This window comes from Schistocerca americana, chromosome 1 (assembly GCF_021461395.2).
Source record: "Schistocerca americana isolate TAMUIC-IGC-003095 chromosome 1, iqSchAmer2.1, whole genome shotgun sequence".
NCBI lineage: Eukaryota > Metazoa > Arthropoda > Insecta > Orthoptera > Acrididae > Schistocerca > Schistocerca americana.
In genome coordinates this window covers 1,254,591,825-1,254,608,436 of record NC_060119.1, presented here as the reverse complement: position 1 = coordinate 1,254,608,436, position 16,612 = coordinate 1,254,591,825, and the positions used below count along the sequence as shown (strand labels likewise).

Below are 16,612 nucleotides of genomic sequence, written 5' to 3'. Positions count from 1 at the left end.
GCACACACATTAATACAAAACCAGTGCTGAAATCCCTGAACATGTGCAGCCCGAGGGTTTCCATCTGCCCAGACGGGTGGCTGTTTAGCGAATTCAGAACACAGTCCCTTTTGAACTTACATTCATTTGTGAAGAGTACTCATTGTGGAAAGAGGGGTGTGAAAACGCAGTGGTGCAGGAACTACATGCGGTAGACAGTGCATTGTGGTAAATTCGCTGGACCCGTAGTAGATATCCTTTGTAAGTGGTGCGGATGTAATTATCGCTCACACAGAATGTCCCAGACAGTACTGTGACTAACACCCATTGCACACACAATTGTTGGAGTACTCATTGATGGGTTCTCTTCAATGCAATGCACTACCTTCAAATTCTGTTTCTTTCCTTCTCTGTTTAAATGGAAACCTTGTAAAGTGAATGAAACATGTTTTATGCTCAAGAATTATGACATTTTTGGAAAATGAACATCTACTCTATAAAAGTCAACATGGATTTCACAAACAGAGATCCTGCGAAACTCGCTTGCACAGCGCAGTGGACAATGGCGCTCAGGTCAATGCTGTGTTCCTTGATTTCAGTAAGGCATTGACACCATACCACATTGCCATTTAATGAAAAAAATACGAGCTTATGGAGTATCAGAGCAGACCTGTGACTGGATTCAAGACTTTCTTGCAGATAGAGCTCAACATGTCACTGTTAACGGAACTAAATCGACAGATGTAAAGGTAATATCCGGAGTACCACAGGGAAGTGTGATAGGACAGTTGCTGTTTACAATAAATGATCTAGTAGAAAGTGCCAGATGCTCTTTAAGGCTATTTGCAGATGACGTGGTTGTCTATAGCTAAAAGCAACGCCAGAAGATAGTAAGAATTTGCAAAATGACCTGCAGAGAATTGATGAATGGTGCAGGCTATGGCAGTTGACCCTGGACGTAAATAAATGTAACATATTGCACATACATAGGAAAAGAAATCCACTACTGTACAGCTACACTATTGCTGACAAACAGCTGGAGACAGCGTCTGCCATAAAATATCCAAGCATAACTATCCAGAGCAATCTTAAGTGAAACGACCATATAAAACTAATAGTGCGAAAAACGGACACCAGACTCGGATTCATCGAAAGAATCTTAATAATAATAATAATAATAATAATAATAATAATGATGATGTTTATTTGTCCATGTTAACTTTACAGTCTTGGACATCGTCATTTTTTGTACAATTATATCAATATGATCCCTTAATCGAGCAGGTAGGTTAGAAAATTTAAAAAGGGAAATGGATAGGTTAAAGTTAGATATAGTGGGAATTAGTGAAATTCAGTGGCGGGAGGCCTAGTGGGAATTAGTGAAATTCAGTGGCAGGAGGAACAAGACTTTTGGTCAGGTGAATACAAGGTTATAAATACAAAATCAAATAGGGGTAATGCAGGAGCAGGTTTAATAATGAATAGAAAAATAGGAGTGCGGGTAAGCTACTACAAACAGCATAGTGAACACATTATTGTGGCCAATATAGACACGAAACCCATGCCTACTACAGTAGTACAAGTTTATATGCCAACTAGCTCTGCAGATGATGAAGAAATTGACGAAATGTATGATGAGATAAAAGAAATTATTCAAGTAGTGAAGGGAGACGAAAATTTAATAGTCATGGGTGACTGGAATTCGACAGTAGGAAAAGGGAGAGAAGGAAACGTAGTAGGAGAATATGGAATATGGCTAAGGAATGAAAGAGGAAGCCGCCTGGTAGAATTTTACACAGAGCATAACTTAATCATAGTTAACACTTGGTTCAAGAATCATGAAAGAAGGTTGTATACATGGAAAAACCCTGGAGATACTAGAAGGTTTCAGATAGATTACATAATTGTAAGACAGAGATTTAGGAACCAGGTTTTAAATTGTAAGACATTTCCAGGGGCAGATGTGGACTCTGACCACAATCTATTGGTTATGAAATGTAGATAAAAACTGAAGAAACTGCAAAAAAGTGGGAATTTAAGGAGATGGGACCTGGACAAACTGAAAGAACGACAGGTTGTACAGAGTTTCAGGGAGAGCATAAGGGAACAATTGACAGGAATGGGGGAAAGAAATACAGTAGAAGAAGAATGGGTAGCTTTGAGGGATGAAATAGTGAAGGCAGCAGAGGATCAAGTAGGTAAAAAGACGAGGGCTGGTAGAAATCCTTGGGTAACAGAAGAGTTACTGAATTTAATTGATGAAAGGAGAAAATACAAAGATGCAGAAAATGAAGCAGGCAAAAAGGAATACAAACGCCTCAAAAATGAGATTGACATGAAGTGCAAAATGACTAAGCAGGGATGTCTAGAGGACAAATGTAAGGATGTAGAGGCTTATATCACGAGGGGTAAGATAGATACTGCCTACTGGAAAATTAAAGAGACCTTTGGAGAAAAGAGAACCACTTGCATGAATATCAAGAGCTCAGATGGAAACCCAGTTCTAAGCAAAGAAGGGAAATCAGAAAGGTGGAAGGAGTATATAGAGGGTCTATACAGGGGCGATGTTCTTGAGGACAATATTGTGGAGATGGAAGAGGATGTAGATGAAGATGTAATGGGAGATATGATACTGCGTGAAGAGTTTGACAGAGCACTGAAAGACCTAAGTCGAAACAAGGCCCCGGGAGTAGACAACATTCCATTAGAACTAACGACAGCCTTGGGAGAGCCAGTCCTGAGGAAACTCTACCATGTGGTGAGCAAGATGTATGAGACAAGCGAAATTCCCTCAGACTTCAAGAAGAATATAATAATTCCAATCCCAAAGAAAGCAGGTGTTGACAGATGTGAAAATTACCTAACTATCAGTTTAATAAGTCACAGCTGCAAAATACTAACGCGAATTCTTTACAGACGAATGCAAAAACTAGTAGAAGCTGACCTCGGGGAAGATCAGTTTGGATTCCATTGGAACACGTGAGGCAATACTGACCGTACGACTTATCTTAGAAGAAAGATTAAGGAAAGGCAAGCCTACATTTCTAGCATTTGTAGACTTAGAGAAATCTTTTGACAATGTTGACTGGAATACTCTCTTTCAAATTCTGAAGGTGGCAGAGGTAAAATACAGGCAGTGAAAGGCTATTTACAATTTGTACAGAAAGCAGAGGGCAGTTATAAGAGTCAGAGACAGCAAAGGACTTGCAAGAGCAGTTGAACGGAATGGACAGTGTCTTGAAAGGAGGGTATAAGATGAACATCAACAAAAGCAAAATGAGGATAATGGAATGTAGTCGAATTAAGTCGGGTGATGCTGAGGGAATTAGATTAGGAAATGAGACACTTAAAGTAGTAAAGGAGTTTTGCTATTTGGGGAGCAAAATAACTGATGATGTTTGAAGTAGAGAGGATATAAAGTGTAGACTGGCAATGGCAAGGAAATCGTTTCTGAAGAAGAGAAATTTGTTAACATCGAGTATAGATTTAAGTGTCAGGAAGTCCTTTCTCAAAGTATTTGTATGGAGTGTAGCCATGTATGGAAGTGAAACATGGGCGATAAATAGTTTAGGCAAGAAGAGAATAGAAGCTTTCGAAATGTGGTGCTACAGAAGCATGCTGAAGATTAGATGGGTAGATCACATAAATAATGAGGAGATATTGAATAGAATTGGGGAGAAGAGGAGTTTGTGGCACAACTTGACCAGAAGAAGGGATCGGTTGGTAGGACATGTTCTGAGGCATCATGGAATCACCAATTTAGTATTGGAGGGCAGCGTGGAGGGTAAAAATCCTAGAGGGAGACAAAGAGATGAATACACTAAGCAGATTCAGAAGGATGTAGGCTGCAGTAGGTACTGGGAGTTGAAGAAGCTTGCACAGGATAGAGTAGCATGGACGGCTGCATCAAACCAGTCTCACGACTGAAGACCACAACAACAACATCATGTCATTTCAAGAATGAGTATATACATCAAGTAGCACATTGTATATCATTCCATGTAATAATGTTATAAACACATTAGCACATTATATATCACTCCATACATATAATGATTATATACATCAATTAGCCAATTATAACAATACCACCACTAATATACTGCAGTAAGTAAAAGAATAAACTAACAGTACTGCAACTCAGAATTCTTTTAATGAGTATAAACATCTTTCTATTAACAAATTTTTCAACTTGCCCTTGAAAAGATTGCCTTGGAGTTGCTTTATATTTTTTGGCAACTTATTACAGAATTGTCTCCCAGTTACATATGGACTGTGATCTGTAGCTTTCTTGTTAGTCCGTATCCTATGATAGTCACTTTTGGCTCGAGTATTGTAATTATGGGTGTCTCTGTTCTTTACACTATTTTCCTCGTTCTCTTTTACAAACATTATGGTCTTAAATACATACATTGAGTAAACAGTCAGTAATTTATAATTTTTGAAATAGTCCCTACAGGACGTGTTTGCTTATATTAGCAATTATCCTAACTGCTCTCTTTTGAAGCCTGAAAATGCGATCCGTATACACAGTGGGTGCCCCACCCCAGACCTCGATCCCATATTGCAGATGTGAGTGTATTAACCCATAATACACTTGTTTGAGGACAAGCTACTATATTTGCAAGACATTTTAGTAAGTAAATATTAATAGAAACCTTTTTACAAGTGGAGCTGATATGCTCTTTCCAAGTGAGATGTTTATCAATCAATAAGCCTAAAAATTTACATTTGTCAGATGTTTCAGCTATAGAAAGTGATTGAGTATGAGTATTATTAAAACATAGCAAGAACTTTATTACTACAGTCTTGTCCTTATTCAGTGTAAGCTTATTCACTGTTAGATATTCTGTGATCATTTCAAAGTTCTCTTTGTTGCTTTGGAATGATGCCCGCTCTGTGCAGCCCTAGCTAATAAAAGATGTATCATCAGCATAGTTCACTAGTTTGGAGTTTTGTGGCTGTGATATAGCATTAATATATACTATAAACAAGAATGGTCCAAGTATACTTCCTTTGGGAACTCCACAATTGAGAGTTCTGTATGCTGACTTTACTGTTTGGATCTTACTTTCATTCTTATAATTTAGTTTTGTGCACTGTCTTCTATCACAAAGATAAGAACTTAGTAATTTTAGAGCTACTCCTCTTATCCCGTAATTTTCTAACTTGGATAACAGTACTGCATCATTCACAGAATCAAATGCTTTAGACAGATCTAGGAAAGTCCCTATAACTTTGTTTCCTTCATCCAGCCTGTTCAGTAGTTCATGTCAAAAAGTTGCTAATGCTGTTATTGTAGATCGTCCTTTTCAAAACCCATGTTGTGTTTTATTTAATAGTTGTATTTACGGAAGAAGAATTCCATTTGATCTAGAATTATTCTTTCTAGCAGCTTGCCAAGTGTTGAAGTCAAAGAGATTGGCCGGTAGTTATTTATGTCTGTGATAACCCTCTTTTTATACACTGGTTGTATCTCAGTGATTTTTAAAAGCTCTGGAAAGGTCCCCTGGCCAATTGAACTGTTTATTAGATGTGTTATTGGTTTTATTAATTCATTTTTGCATTCTTTAAGTAGTGTGGACGAAATGTCATCCCAGCCACTAGATGATTTTACTTTGAGTTTTGAGATTATATTCATGACCTCAAACTCTTTTACATTCCTTAGGAAAAATGAATTACTCATTTTAACTGTTTTTATTTTCAGAGCTGATTAATCTTTTTCTTCTCTGCACGCCTTACTAAAATGTTTAATGAAGACCTCGCATTCAACAGTATTCCATTTTCTCCTAATGCAATGTTGCTGCAGCCTGGTTTTTCTCTATATTCACATTCTTTGTTTACAATATGCCAGGCTGTTTTGCTACTATTACTAGTTTTTCTTATCTGTTCGGCATAATTGAAGTGCTTTTAGTCTCTTCAGGGATTCCCTGTATGTCTTTCTGGTGCTTTTGTATTTTGTGAGGAAGTACTGCAATTTCGTTTCTCAGAACAGCACATAAAGGTCCTTCATATTTTCCTTTAGTTTATGTATTTCTGGGGGAATTTTAAGTTTCTTTGTGGGATCTGATTTCTTTAGTTCGTTTTTTACTATTGGACGTGCCTATGGTTAAATATTTCGTAGAAAATGCCGCACTTTTCATTAATACCTTGTGATGTATATACCTTATCCCACTCTCTCTCAGCAAGCTCCTTCCCAAGTAAGTTATAATTAATCTTCCTTTTATAAGTGTGTAGGTCACTATGCAGAACTGTTTTGTGGTCTGTATTAATTTCTATGGATAGAGCTCTATGGCCTGAGAGATATGTTTCAACAGCTCTTACCACTATATGATTCCTATTTAGGTTCGAAAGAACATGATCAATACAAGATTGTGAGTTAGGTGTTATTCTGGTTGGTTCATCATTTATTTTGTTGTAATTATAGCAATGCAATAAGTCAGAATATCTCAGATAATTTACCCTACCAGTACAGTTTAAAGTGTCTATGTTTACATCTCCTGTTATTATTACCTGTTTTTTGTTTGATGATAGTTTATTCAGAAGTTGTTCTAGCTGGCAAAAGAACTCTTCTACATCACTACTTGGTGATCTATACAGGCCTACAATTATTAGGCTGTTTTTGCCTGCCTTCATTTTTACAGCTGCCACTACAAAGGCCAGCTCCATTGCAAGATTGTCAACCCAGTCAATTTTTTCACAATGTATGTAATTTCTAACAAAAAATGCCAGCACCCCCACCCTTGTGTATCTTTCTGTAGTATGCATCCACAATTTTGTAATTGTTTAACTTAAAACTACAAGCCTCTTCAGACTAGCATCCAAGTTCATTCACAATGTATATATGTGGTTTACATTCTCCTAGAATTTTGTCAATTTGCTCCATTTTGTTAGAAATGTACGGAACATTTTGAAACATTATTTTACATTTTTCGTCTTTCTTGATGCAGTCAGTAAAGCTTTTGCCTTCATGTACGCACACCGAAGGCTGATTTACACTAAAAAAGGAACGTCAGTTTCACTCGAAAGCAAACTATTTTTATAAATGCGACTACTGAGTTCGATCTTTTCAGTGATCAATATGCTTACTTTTCCACAAAGAAAATGCTTACCCTCATAGTTGAGATGCAGTCCATGTTTAGTATGCATGACCTTATCTAGTGTGCTTATATCGAGAATTAAACATTTTTCGTAACTTGCGGTGCGGGATGGTAGCAACAATAGTGTTTTTTGATTTATTTCGTTCCAGAAATTTAGACAAACCTCCAATGCACCAATTGGCTTCATTACAAGCCACATCATTTGAACCTGCAATACAGGCAACGAAGTCATTGTCATGCGACATTTTGCCGCCTAGAGATGTGTTTATTACAATGTTATTTATTTTGGTACCTGGCTTCACCACACTACTTACTTGGATATTTTGATTAACAGTTTGTAGAATCTCTGCCAGCTTTCTTCCATGACTGTCAGCAAGCAAGAGTACTCTGCACTTTGTGGCGGAATTCAGAATGGGGTTGCCACTACCTTCACGTTGTTTATTAAGTTTGTTAATAGGCTCTTTTCCATCTGGTTCTATCCTTTCACTGCTCTCACGATTTTTGAAGCATATGTCACTACTTTTAGTCGCTGGCAGTCGTTTTCCGTTGCATTCGTCTTTAGCCCACTGGTTTGTTATCTTGGTCACACACTCTTTACGTAGTTCGTCATGCTTATTGCAGTCATCACTACTATTCGACAGAATAATTTCATTGCTGTGTTTGATGCCTGTCTATTGCATCCTTTCCGCTTCTCATAACTCACCAGGTTCCCGTTTTGTGGCTTAATTGTTTTATCATTTAGAATATGGCGCAACTTCTTCAGCTTACAGTTTTCATTAGTTATATGCGAAATCTCACGTCTTAGAACATCTACAGTTTTTTGTAAACTTGAAATGCGTTCGTTTAGTTTTTCAATTTCACTTTTACAGTTTTCAAAGGATTCGCTTTTTACGACAGAACAGTAACTTTTATTCACTCGTTCACTATGCATCACTACACTTGTTGCCATCTTGCTTATAGAAGTGTAACTCACGAAATATAACTCATCCACGAAAGAAGTGGCTTATAAGGTGCTTGTTTGCCCAATTCTTGAGTATTGTTCATATATCTGGGATCGCTATCAGGTAGGACTGATAGAGGAGATAGAGAAGATCCAACAAAGAGCGGCACGTTTCATCACGGGATCGTTTAGCTGGCGTGAGAGCATTACAGAGATGCTAAACAAACTCCACTGGCAGACATTACAAGCGAGGCATTGTGCATCCCGAAGAGATTTACTATTCAAATTTCGGGACAGCACTTTTCGGGATGAGTCAGGCAGCATTTTAGTTCCCCCCCATACATAAATCTCACATATTGACCACAAGGAGAGAATTTGAGAAATTAGAGCCAATACAGAGGCTTACTGACAGTCATTCTTCCCACACACTATTCGCAAATCGAACAGGGTTGGAGGGATCAGGTAGTGGTACCAAAAGTACCATGCACCACACACCATTATGTGGCTTGCGCAGTATGATGTAGATGTAGATGTAGAATTTGTTTCGACATAAGCTTCCCAATTCAGAATTAATGGTGAGTCTTCTTTTGTTTGCATGTCTTAATTCATTGATAATCTGTACCATATAGTGATTTGTTGCTTCTGTTTTTGAATTTAGACATTGTACATTATGTCATATTGGGGTAGGATGGACTATTATATTCATTTTATAACTGAGTTTCAGTATAGTACTAATGTTTCATGCACATGCTTTTTAACCATTTGAATGGGGTTACCAGTCTCATTTGTACCTCCTAGTACCACTAATGTCTGATGTGAAAGTTTTTCTTCTTCTTCTTCTTTCGAATAACTCATTTGGAGGGTACGATGAATCAGCTTTGGCTACTCTTCATTGTATGAGATTTCCTTAGTTTCCAAATTTCCTTCATCCTTTTAGAGTGCAGTTCCCATTCTTTTTGAGTCCAATTTCATCTAGTTGTTTCCTTACTCTCCTGAAATTCTGCCTTTTGAATTGCCTTTCTGAAATGTGTTCTGTTTTCTGTTGTGTGTATTGTAATTCCAGCATTTTCCGTGTTCTTTTCAGTCTCTATGAAGCATGCAGGCTTGGATTTGTAGCTATTGAGTAATGTGAATATCCGCTTGGTTAGTCTGTTGTTATCCATTCTGAATATATGTCCAAAAAACTGTAGTCTTCTCTTTCTCATTACATCAGTTAGTTTTTCAGTTTTTAAGTATAGCTCTCTGTTTGGTCTCAACCTGTATTCAGCATTATTGTTTCTTTTAGCCCCCAGTGATTTCATTAAAATTCTTCTTTTGACCTTCTCTAGTTTATCAAGATCTCCATTTCTTGTTTGCTTAAGTGTTTCTGCTGCATACAGAGCTTCAGGTTGGGCCACTGTTGGGTAGTGTCTTAATTTCATGTTCCAGGACAAGATTTGCTGTTATAAACATTTTTAGTCATATGAAACACTCTTTCCATTTTGTGCACTCTTAAGTTTCTATAGCTGTAGTTTCTTTTGCATTGTATGTAATCCACTCTCCTAGGTATTTAAAGGAATCTGTTTTGTGTATTGTATTGTATTGTTGTCAACTGCAATATTTTTGGGAGCATCACAGATGTTTGTCATGAACTTAGCTTTTTCAAAGGATATTTGTAGTCCTACTTTGGTTGCTTGTTTTTGCAGTTCCCTTATTTGTTCTTGGGCATTATCTAGTGAATCTGTGATCAATGCCATGTCATCTGTGAAGGCTAACTAGTCAACAGTGATCTTGTTTGGATTTCTTCCTAGTTGAACCCCTTTAGTATTGATGTCCTTCCTCCATTCTCGAACTACCTTCTCTAACACACAATTGAAAAGCAGAGGTGACAAACCCTCTCCCTGTTGGATACCTGACTTTATTTCAAACAATTTAGAGAGCTCTCCGCTAAGTTTTTTATTAGGTTTACCATATTTTTTGTGATTTCCTTTAAGGGTACTCCTGGGATTTCCTTTAAAGGTACTCCTGGTTTGATAATTGTTTCCGACTGTAGAAGTTATCCACATCCTCTTCCCTGGCTGCCTGCTAAAAGTTGTAATTCTGAAACACACTGGTTTTTCTGTGTTACATGTTTAAAAAACAGAAAGCTTAGTTTGAGAAAATGCAACAAAACAGGTCAAAGGGCATAATGTTTACTGCAGTACAGATCTACAGAACGAGAAATAGAAGATAGTGAAAAGTGTAGCACCATTATTGTAGCAGTTACACTTGTTTTTCTTGTATTTCTTACTTCCGACCATTTCACTTTGGGCAAACATATTTGTAACAGGCAAGCTATTATCACTCCACTTGTTTTTATCAACATTTGACTTTCACTGTTTGTTTTTGCATCATGTTTGCAGCTTTGTGAATGCTGTTGCACTGAATATCATAGACAGAGTTTGATTTTCGTGTGTTTCTAGTTTCTGAACTGTTTCTTTTAAGCTCACTGATACAGGTCTCTAAAGATTTTATTTTTCCTACCAGTTCAACGTTTTCTTTGTGAAGAATGTTTATAATGTCTCCTTTTTTCACTAATTCACTCTCACAATTAGTGTGACACTTCTGTCTTTGCACTGTATGCAGTTACAGTGCTTGCCACTCCTCCTCTGCTTGTTTCTTGGCCTTGATGTTACAGGATTCATAGTTTTTAGTTTTATTTCACATTCACTGCAAACACAAAAGGCTCGTACACTGACATTGAAGCACTTTATGCGCAGAATACCATTAAATATGTTACCTTTGTAAGCATAAAGTGCAAAACATCCAGTACTAGGCAACATCTTGGAACCTACTTGATGTGTGTCAGTACTTACGAGCTGAAAAACAGGATTTCTATCAGCAAATACCAAGTGGTAGTAGATTCCCCCCGAAGGGGGCGGGCTGGCAGCAGCTTAGTACGCCGCTCTTCAGCCGACAGATTTTGTGACAAAGATCAAGAGAACAAATAATAAAAAACAGGCGATAAAATCGGAGACTTAGAGAGTAACAAGGCGAAAAGAAATCGTGGAACTTAAAACAACAACACAGGGATGATGACGCTAATAAAAATACATACGAAGTAGACAGGGAAAACAATAGACAATTAAAAAAACACGGCGACAGTCTGGATTCTGTTCGCAAAGGAAATAAAATTCACACCGAGCGACAGCATGGTTTCTGTTCGCAACACGAGAAAGACAAACAACACTGAATAGTCACTGGAACACTGCACTAAAAAGTTGGCAAATGTGACACCACAGTCGAGAGCAGGTGGGGGGAAACTGGACAGAAGATGGGAAAACGAAAAAGGGGGGGAAAGAAGAGTAAAAGCGAAGGGGGGAGCCGGGAAAGGAGCTGAAGGAGGATGAGGACCCATAAGAGGGGTGGGGGGCAGACGCGACAGGGAGTGGGGTAGGCAGAGGAGGGGAATACAAAAGGACTGGGGGGGAGAAGGGAGGTAGGGAGAGGTTTAGTCGGGAGAAAAACAGGACAGAAGGGGGGGGGGGGGAGAGGGAGCCCAGGGAAAGGACAGAGGAAAGGAGGGGGATTGAGGATCAGAGTTGATAGGAAGGATAAATGGAGGGAGAGAGGGCATCATCCGGGAGGGGGAGGTGACGGAAGCCACCTTGGGAAAGGAGATGGAGGGTGTAGAGATGGAGGGTAGGGGGGACACAACGGTGAAGACGTGGCAGGGGGCTTGCACATCTGTCTGGCAAAACACATTGTATGAGGACTGAAAGTACGTAAAAATTTTTTTTTGTAAAATTATTCTCTTGCTTGTAGTAATGTTGAATGATGAATATAGAATCTTAATCTGAAAAGATGTTTACTGTATTTGTTGTTATAATGTTGCTACACTTTTCAGTATCTTGTGCCACTGCTCGTTTTGATTTGTTTTGCAATAGACATTATGCCATGGACCTGTTTTGTTGTATTTTCTCAAAATGAGCTTTCTGTTTATGCAATGCATTACGCTGAAAAACGAATGTGTTTCAGAAGTACAACATTGTAACTATACAGTAACAACAATTTTCATCCAGAAACATTAAAATTTTGCAATTTTTATTAAAGATGACATGAGCAGTTGTGTAATAACCTTTACAAAAGTCTGCAGAATGTGTTTTTTGTACTTCATACGCACTGCTCACAACAAGAAATCCCCTTTTTTTTAGCTACAGTGTTGGTCAAATGAACAATACAATTGTAAATCTGCCATAGAAGTACCAACATGCTGTGGGACCTTAAACAGATAACGTATTTGTACATTATATTCAGGGTTCAGGAACTTACACATATATATTTCCTAATTTGTAGATACTGCCTAGTAAGTCAGGGGAAAATGAGAAGGCGTATCAGATACACAACAACGGATTTAAGTGATTGTAGCCATGTCGGTGTAGATATGTTTATGTTTGTGTGCACACGTGTGAGAGAGAGAGAGGGGGGGGGGAGAATGTGTTATATTCAGTCAATTTTTTGTATTCCATTCAGTATTTTGCTATAGGATATTTGAAAATGCTTGTATAATGTGAAATTAAAAAAAAAGCCGTGAACTGTGGTTATGCAACAAATTCTTTGAGAATGGTTTTTCTTACAGTGGTGCTGCAGTACTACAATGCTGGACTGGGATTCAGAGACGAATGTTGTGCAGAGAGATTTGGAGTTAATGTGGAATGTGCTGAGAGAAGAAAACATCAACAACTTCCAGTCAAGTCCTACCAATGTGATTCAAGATTTACGGAAGTGTTTGAATCTCGCCAATAGCTGCAAAAGTGCATTGGATCAACTTGAACATGATTTTCTATTGCTGTATGAAGAAAACACAAAAGCCTTGGAAGTAAATCAGGCAGAGATAAGAAAACTTGAGTTACAGAAATCTCAGATGTGTACTTCGTCACACAGTGGATGGCCATACATTTTTGGCATTCCATACTTTAAAGGCCATGATTCCTTTCCTGCCCCTCCCAATCAAGATGCAGTTGAGATACGAAAGAAAGACTATGTCACAGACATAAACTTACCTTCTTCGTATCGATGGAAAGAACAGGACAAAAAGAATTTGATTAGAGCTGTAACAAGAGAAATAGAAACTTCCAAATTGCTATTGAAGGGACAGAGAAAATCCACAGCAGATAGTGAACTAAGATTCAATGATAAAGAGGCCCATTTTTCGGAAGAAGATTATTTGGAAGATATTTCAAAACTTGATTGGATGAAGATATCCACAGTTGACCTGAAAGAAAGGCATAATACCAATGAGTGTATAGGAATGTGGCTTAGTTATCTGCAGCCTTCAATAAATAAAAATAAATGGAATAAAAAAGAGGAAGAAAAATTAGCACAGATTGCAGAAAAACATAACTATCAGGATTGGGAAAAAATAGCAAAAGAACTAGGGACAAATCGGTCAGCTTATCAGTGCATACATCACCACCAGACTCGCTTGAATAAAAATGTAGCAAAAAAGAAGTGGACTGAAGAAGAAAACAAAAAACTGGAAGAATTAGTGGAGCATTTCCGCATAGGTAATTTTATTCCATGGAATAAAATTGCTTTATGTATGGAAGGTCGTACAAAGTTTCAAGTTTATAACCACTGGGCGTACACTCTCCATCCTTCTATAAAAAAAGGAAGATTTACAAAATCTGAAGATGCTATAATTTTAAGAGGAGTTAAGAAATATGGAGCAGACTTTGGAAGAATTTCAAGGTATTTGCCAAGTCGTACTTCTATACAAGTACGGAATAGGTTCAACACATTTCTACAATATCAGGAACCATTTAAGCCCTGGACTCCAGAAGAAGATGAAAAGCTCTTAGAATTAGTAGATAAACTGGGTAAAGGGAAGTGGAGCCAGATAAGTAAAATGTTTGATAATCGAAACAGAACACAAATTCGACATAGGTATGGTGCAATACAAAAGTGGATTAAAAAAAATCCTGGAAAACGTTTAAACATGACCACTCGTAAAGTGGTTGCCAACCATTGTGGCCCACAAAAAATGTTGGAAGTTATAGAAAACACTAAGGCAACAGAACTTCCAACTGGTGACTTACATGAAGGTGAACTACCTACAAAGTTAGTGAAACGTGACCATATGAAAAAACCATATGTAAAACCACGTGTACACAAGAGTACCATCGGCAATGCTGAAAATGTAGATCATCAACTGATTTCTTTCTTTAAATCTGGCAGTGGACACTTTGGGAACAACAAACAGATTCGCTACAACAAGAATGAAAATGCCCTTTTCTCACAACAAGTAAAAATGCAGCTTACTGTTCTGTGTGGTAACTTAACACAGAAACCCACAACTTTCTCCAAGCCTGATAGAAAAATGCTTCACTTTCTGAAGGGGGAGAATGCCTCTCACGTGGTACAATGCCGGAAAAGTAGAACATCAAAGGTAACTACATATTCCAGTAAGACCCTTGCGGCAGAAAGCAGTACTAATGGCAGCACTTCAGAAAAAACACTGTTTAGTATTCCACCAAATTACAGTACTCTTGCAGCATTTAAAACACTTACCTCTTTTTGCCAAAATTTGGACTGTAATAAATGGTCTGCTGAGGACAAATGTGTTTCGCAAGAATTGTCAAATGATAAACATAGCCAGCCAAGTAAGAAAGGAAGTCAGTCAAATGTTCACTTGAAGAAGGTGTCATCTACAAGTTCAGGAGGTACATCCCTAACTGATGGTGTAAGGGATTTTCAGTCAAGTATTTCAATTTGGAAAGATCGACTGTTGTCTTTGTTTTTTTGGCCAAAAATAATGTCTGAGGTGCCTCCACCAACTCTGGACAACTTAACGACTGCAAAGACAACTGTAAATACAAAACATTCAGGTCACAATGAGCCCAAGAAAGTATTGAGACTTAGACAAAAAAATGAGGAAGCTATGCGGAAAAGTAAAGATTTTGTTATGGACACTGATGCAAATATTCATCTAGAAGAGATAGATCTAAAGTTACAATCAAAGCAGAGGAAAATTTCAAAAACCTCAGACTTATATAACTGTGAAGTTACTGGTGCTGAGAAAGTAGCTTCGAATTACAATGAACCCAAGAAAATATCAAGACCTAGACGAAAAAAAGAGAAAACAAAAGATTTTGTTACAGAGACTGATGTAAATATCCATACAGAAGAGAAAAATCTAAAGTTAGAACCAAATAAGAAAATTTCAGAAACCTCAGATACATCTAAGTGTAAAGTGACTGCTGGTGAGAAAGGAACTTCAAATAATGGTGAATCCAAGAAAGTATTGAGACCTAGACAAAAAAAGGAGCAAGCTTTGCAGAAAACTAAAGAGTTTGCTACAGACACTGACGCAAATATCCATACAGAAGTGAAATATCTAAAGTTAAAATCAACAAAGAGGAAAATTCCAAAAATCTCAGGTTCCTCTAACTGTGAAGTTACTGGTGCAGAGAAAGTAACTTCAAATGATACGAACGCAAGAAAGTATCAAGATCTAGACAAAAAGAAAGAGGAAGCTTTGAAGAAAACTAAAAATTTTGTTACAAACACAGATGCAGATATCCATACAGAAGAGAAAGATCTAACGCTACAATCAAAGAACAGGAAAATTTCAAAAATCTCAGACTCATCTAACTTTGAAGTTACTGGTGCTAAGAAAGTAACTGCAAAAAACAATCAGAAGTACTCTTCCATAACGGCAAAAAACAGGCAAAAGGGTTCAAGTAGTAAACATACAGGGAAGAAACGGAAGGCATAGAATGGAAGAAATTCCTCTGATATTGCTGCAAAAATGACTGAAAGAATATTAATATTTATTATTCCAGTCAGTCTACATTTAAATGGTCAATTATTTAAGATTCACAGTAGAAGGTAAATTGTCCTTTTGTTATTTGATAATGCTTTTGTGATAGCAAAATTCACCATATTACAAACTTTCTTGGTGTGTTTTGTGGGATATGGAATGAGTCAATTTCCAAAGGTATTATGGACTGTATATGTGTACATTAAGGAAAACAATAATTTGTTCTTGTGCTCATTTTGTAGCTTGACGCTATTTCTAAAGTCGTGTTCAAATCTGTGTAGGTAACAAATTTGTCATATAACAACACAGTATAATAAAATATTCAATAAAAAGAGAAGATTATGTGGAAACTTGAATAGTTTTATAATGAGTCTGCTTTTATGTTTATCTTTTCTTTTTTCCCAGATGAGTATGAAATTGTCTTGGTACTTCTTTCAGGCCTGTTTTGTTTTATAGAAGTGTTTAAAGACAATTTGTATTGTGTTCTAAGCTGTAATTTGTTCTGTATTGTTATGAAACATTATAAATAAAAGGCATTTAAAATGTGTGAATCCTTTATGAACCAGCTTTTTTGTATAACTAATTGTATGAGTGATACTGGATATGTCAAAATGAGAATACAGCTACATTTAATACCAGCAAAAAAGAAGTTAAACTAAGTAAGTACATATATATAGAGGGAAACATTCCACGTGGGAAAAATATATCTAAAAACAAAGATGATGTGACTTACCAACCGAAAGCGCTGGCAGGTTGATAGATACACAAACATACACACAAAATTCAAGCTTTCGCAACCAATGGTTGCTTCGT

At 37.3% G+C, this 16,612-nt stretch overlaps 1 protein-coding gene across 4 annotated transcripts in view; it reads left to right on the top strand.

Annotated features, from left to right (window-relative positions):
- The window catches only part of LOC124560006, a 57,520-nt gene extending 41,300 nt beyond the window's left edge, over window positions 1–16,220 (top strand). For all 4 annotated transcript variants that reach the window (XM_047130938.1, XM_047130924.1, XM_047130976.1 and 1 more), the window contains one exon: window positions 12,617–16,220. In XM_047130938.1, coding sequence (XP_046986894.1) covers window positions 12,635–15,754 — 3,120 coding nt within the window. In that variant the 5' untranslated portion in view covers window positions 12,617–12,634 and the 3' untranslated portion in view covers window positions 15,755–16,220. The remainder of the gene's footprint in view (window positions 1–12,616) is intronic.
- Window positions 16,221–16,612: the final 392 nt, after the last annotated feature.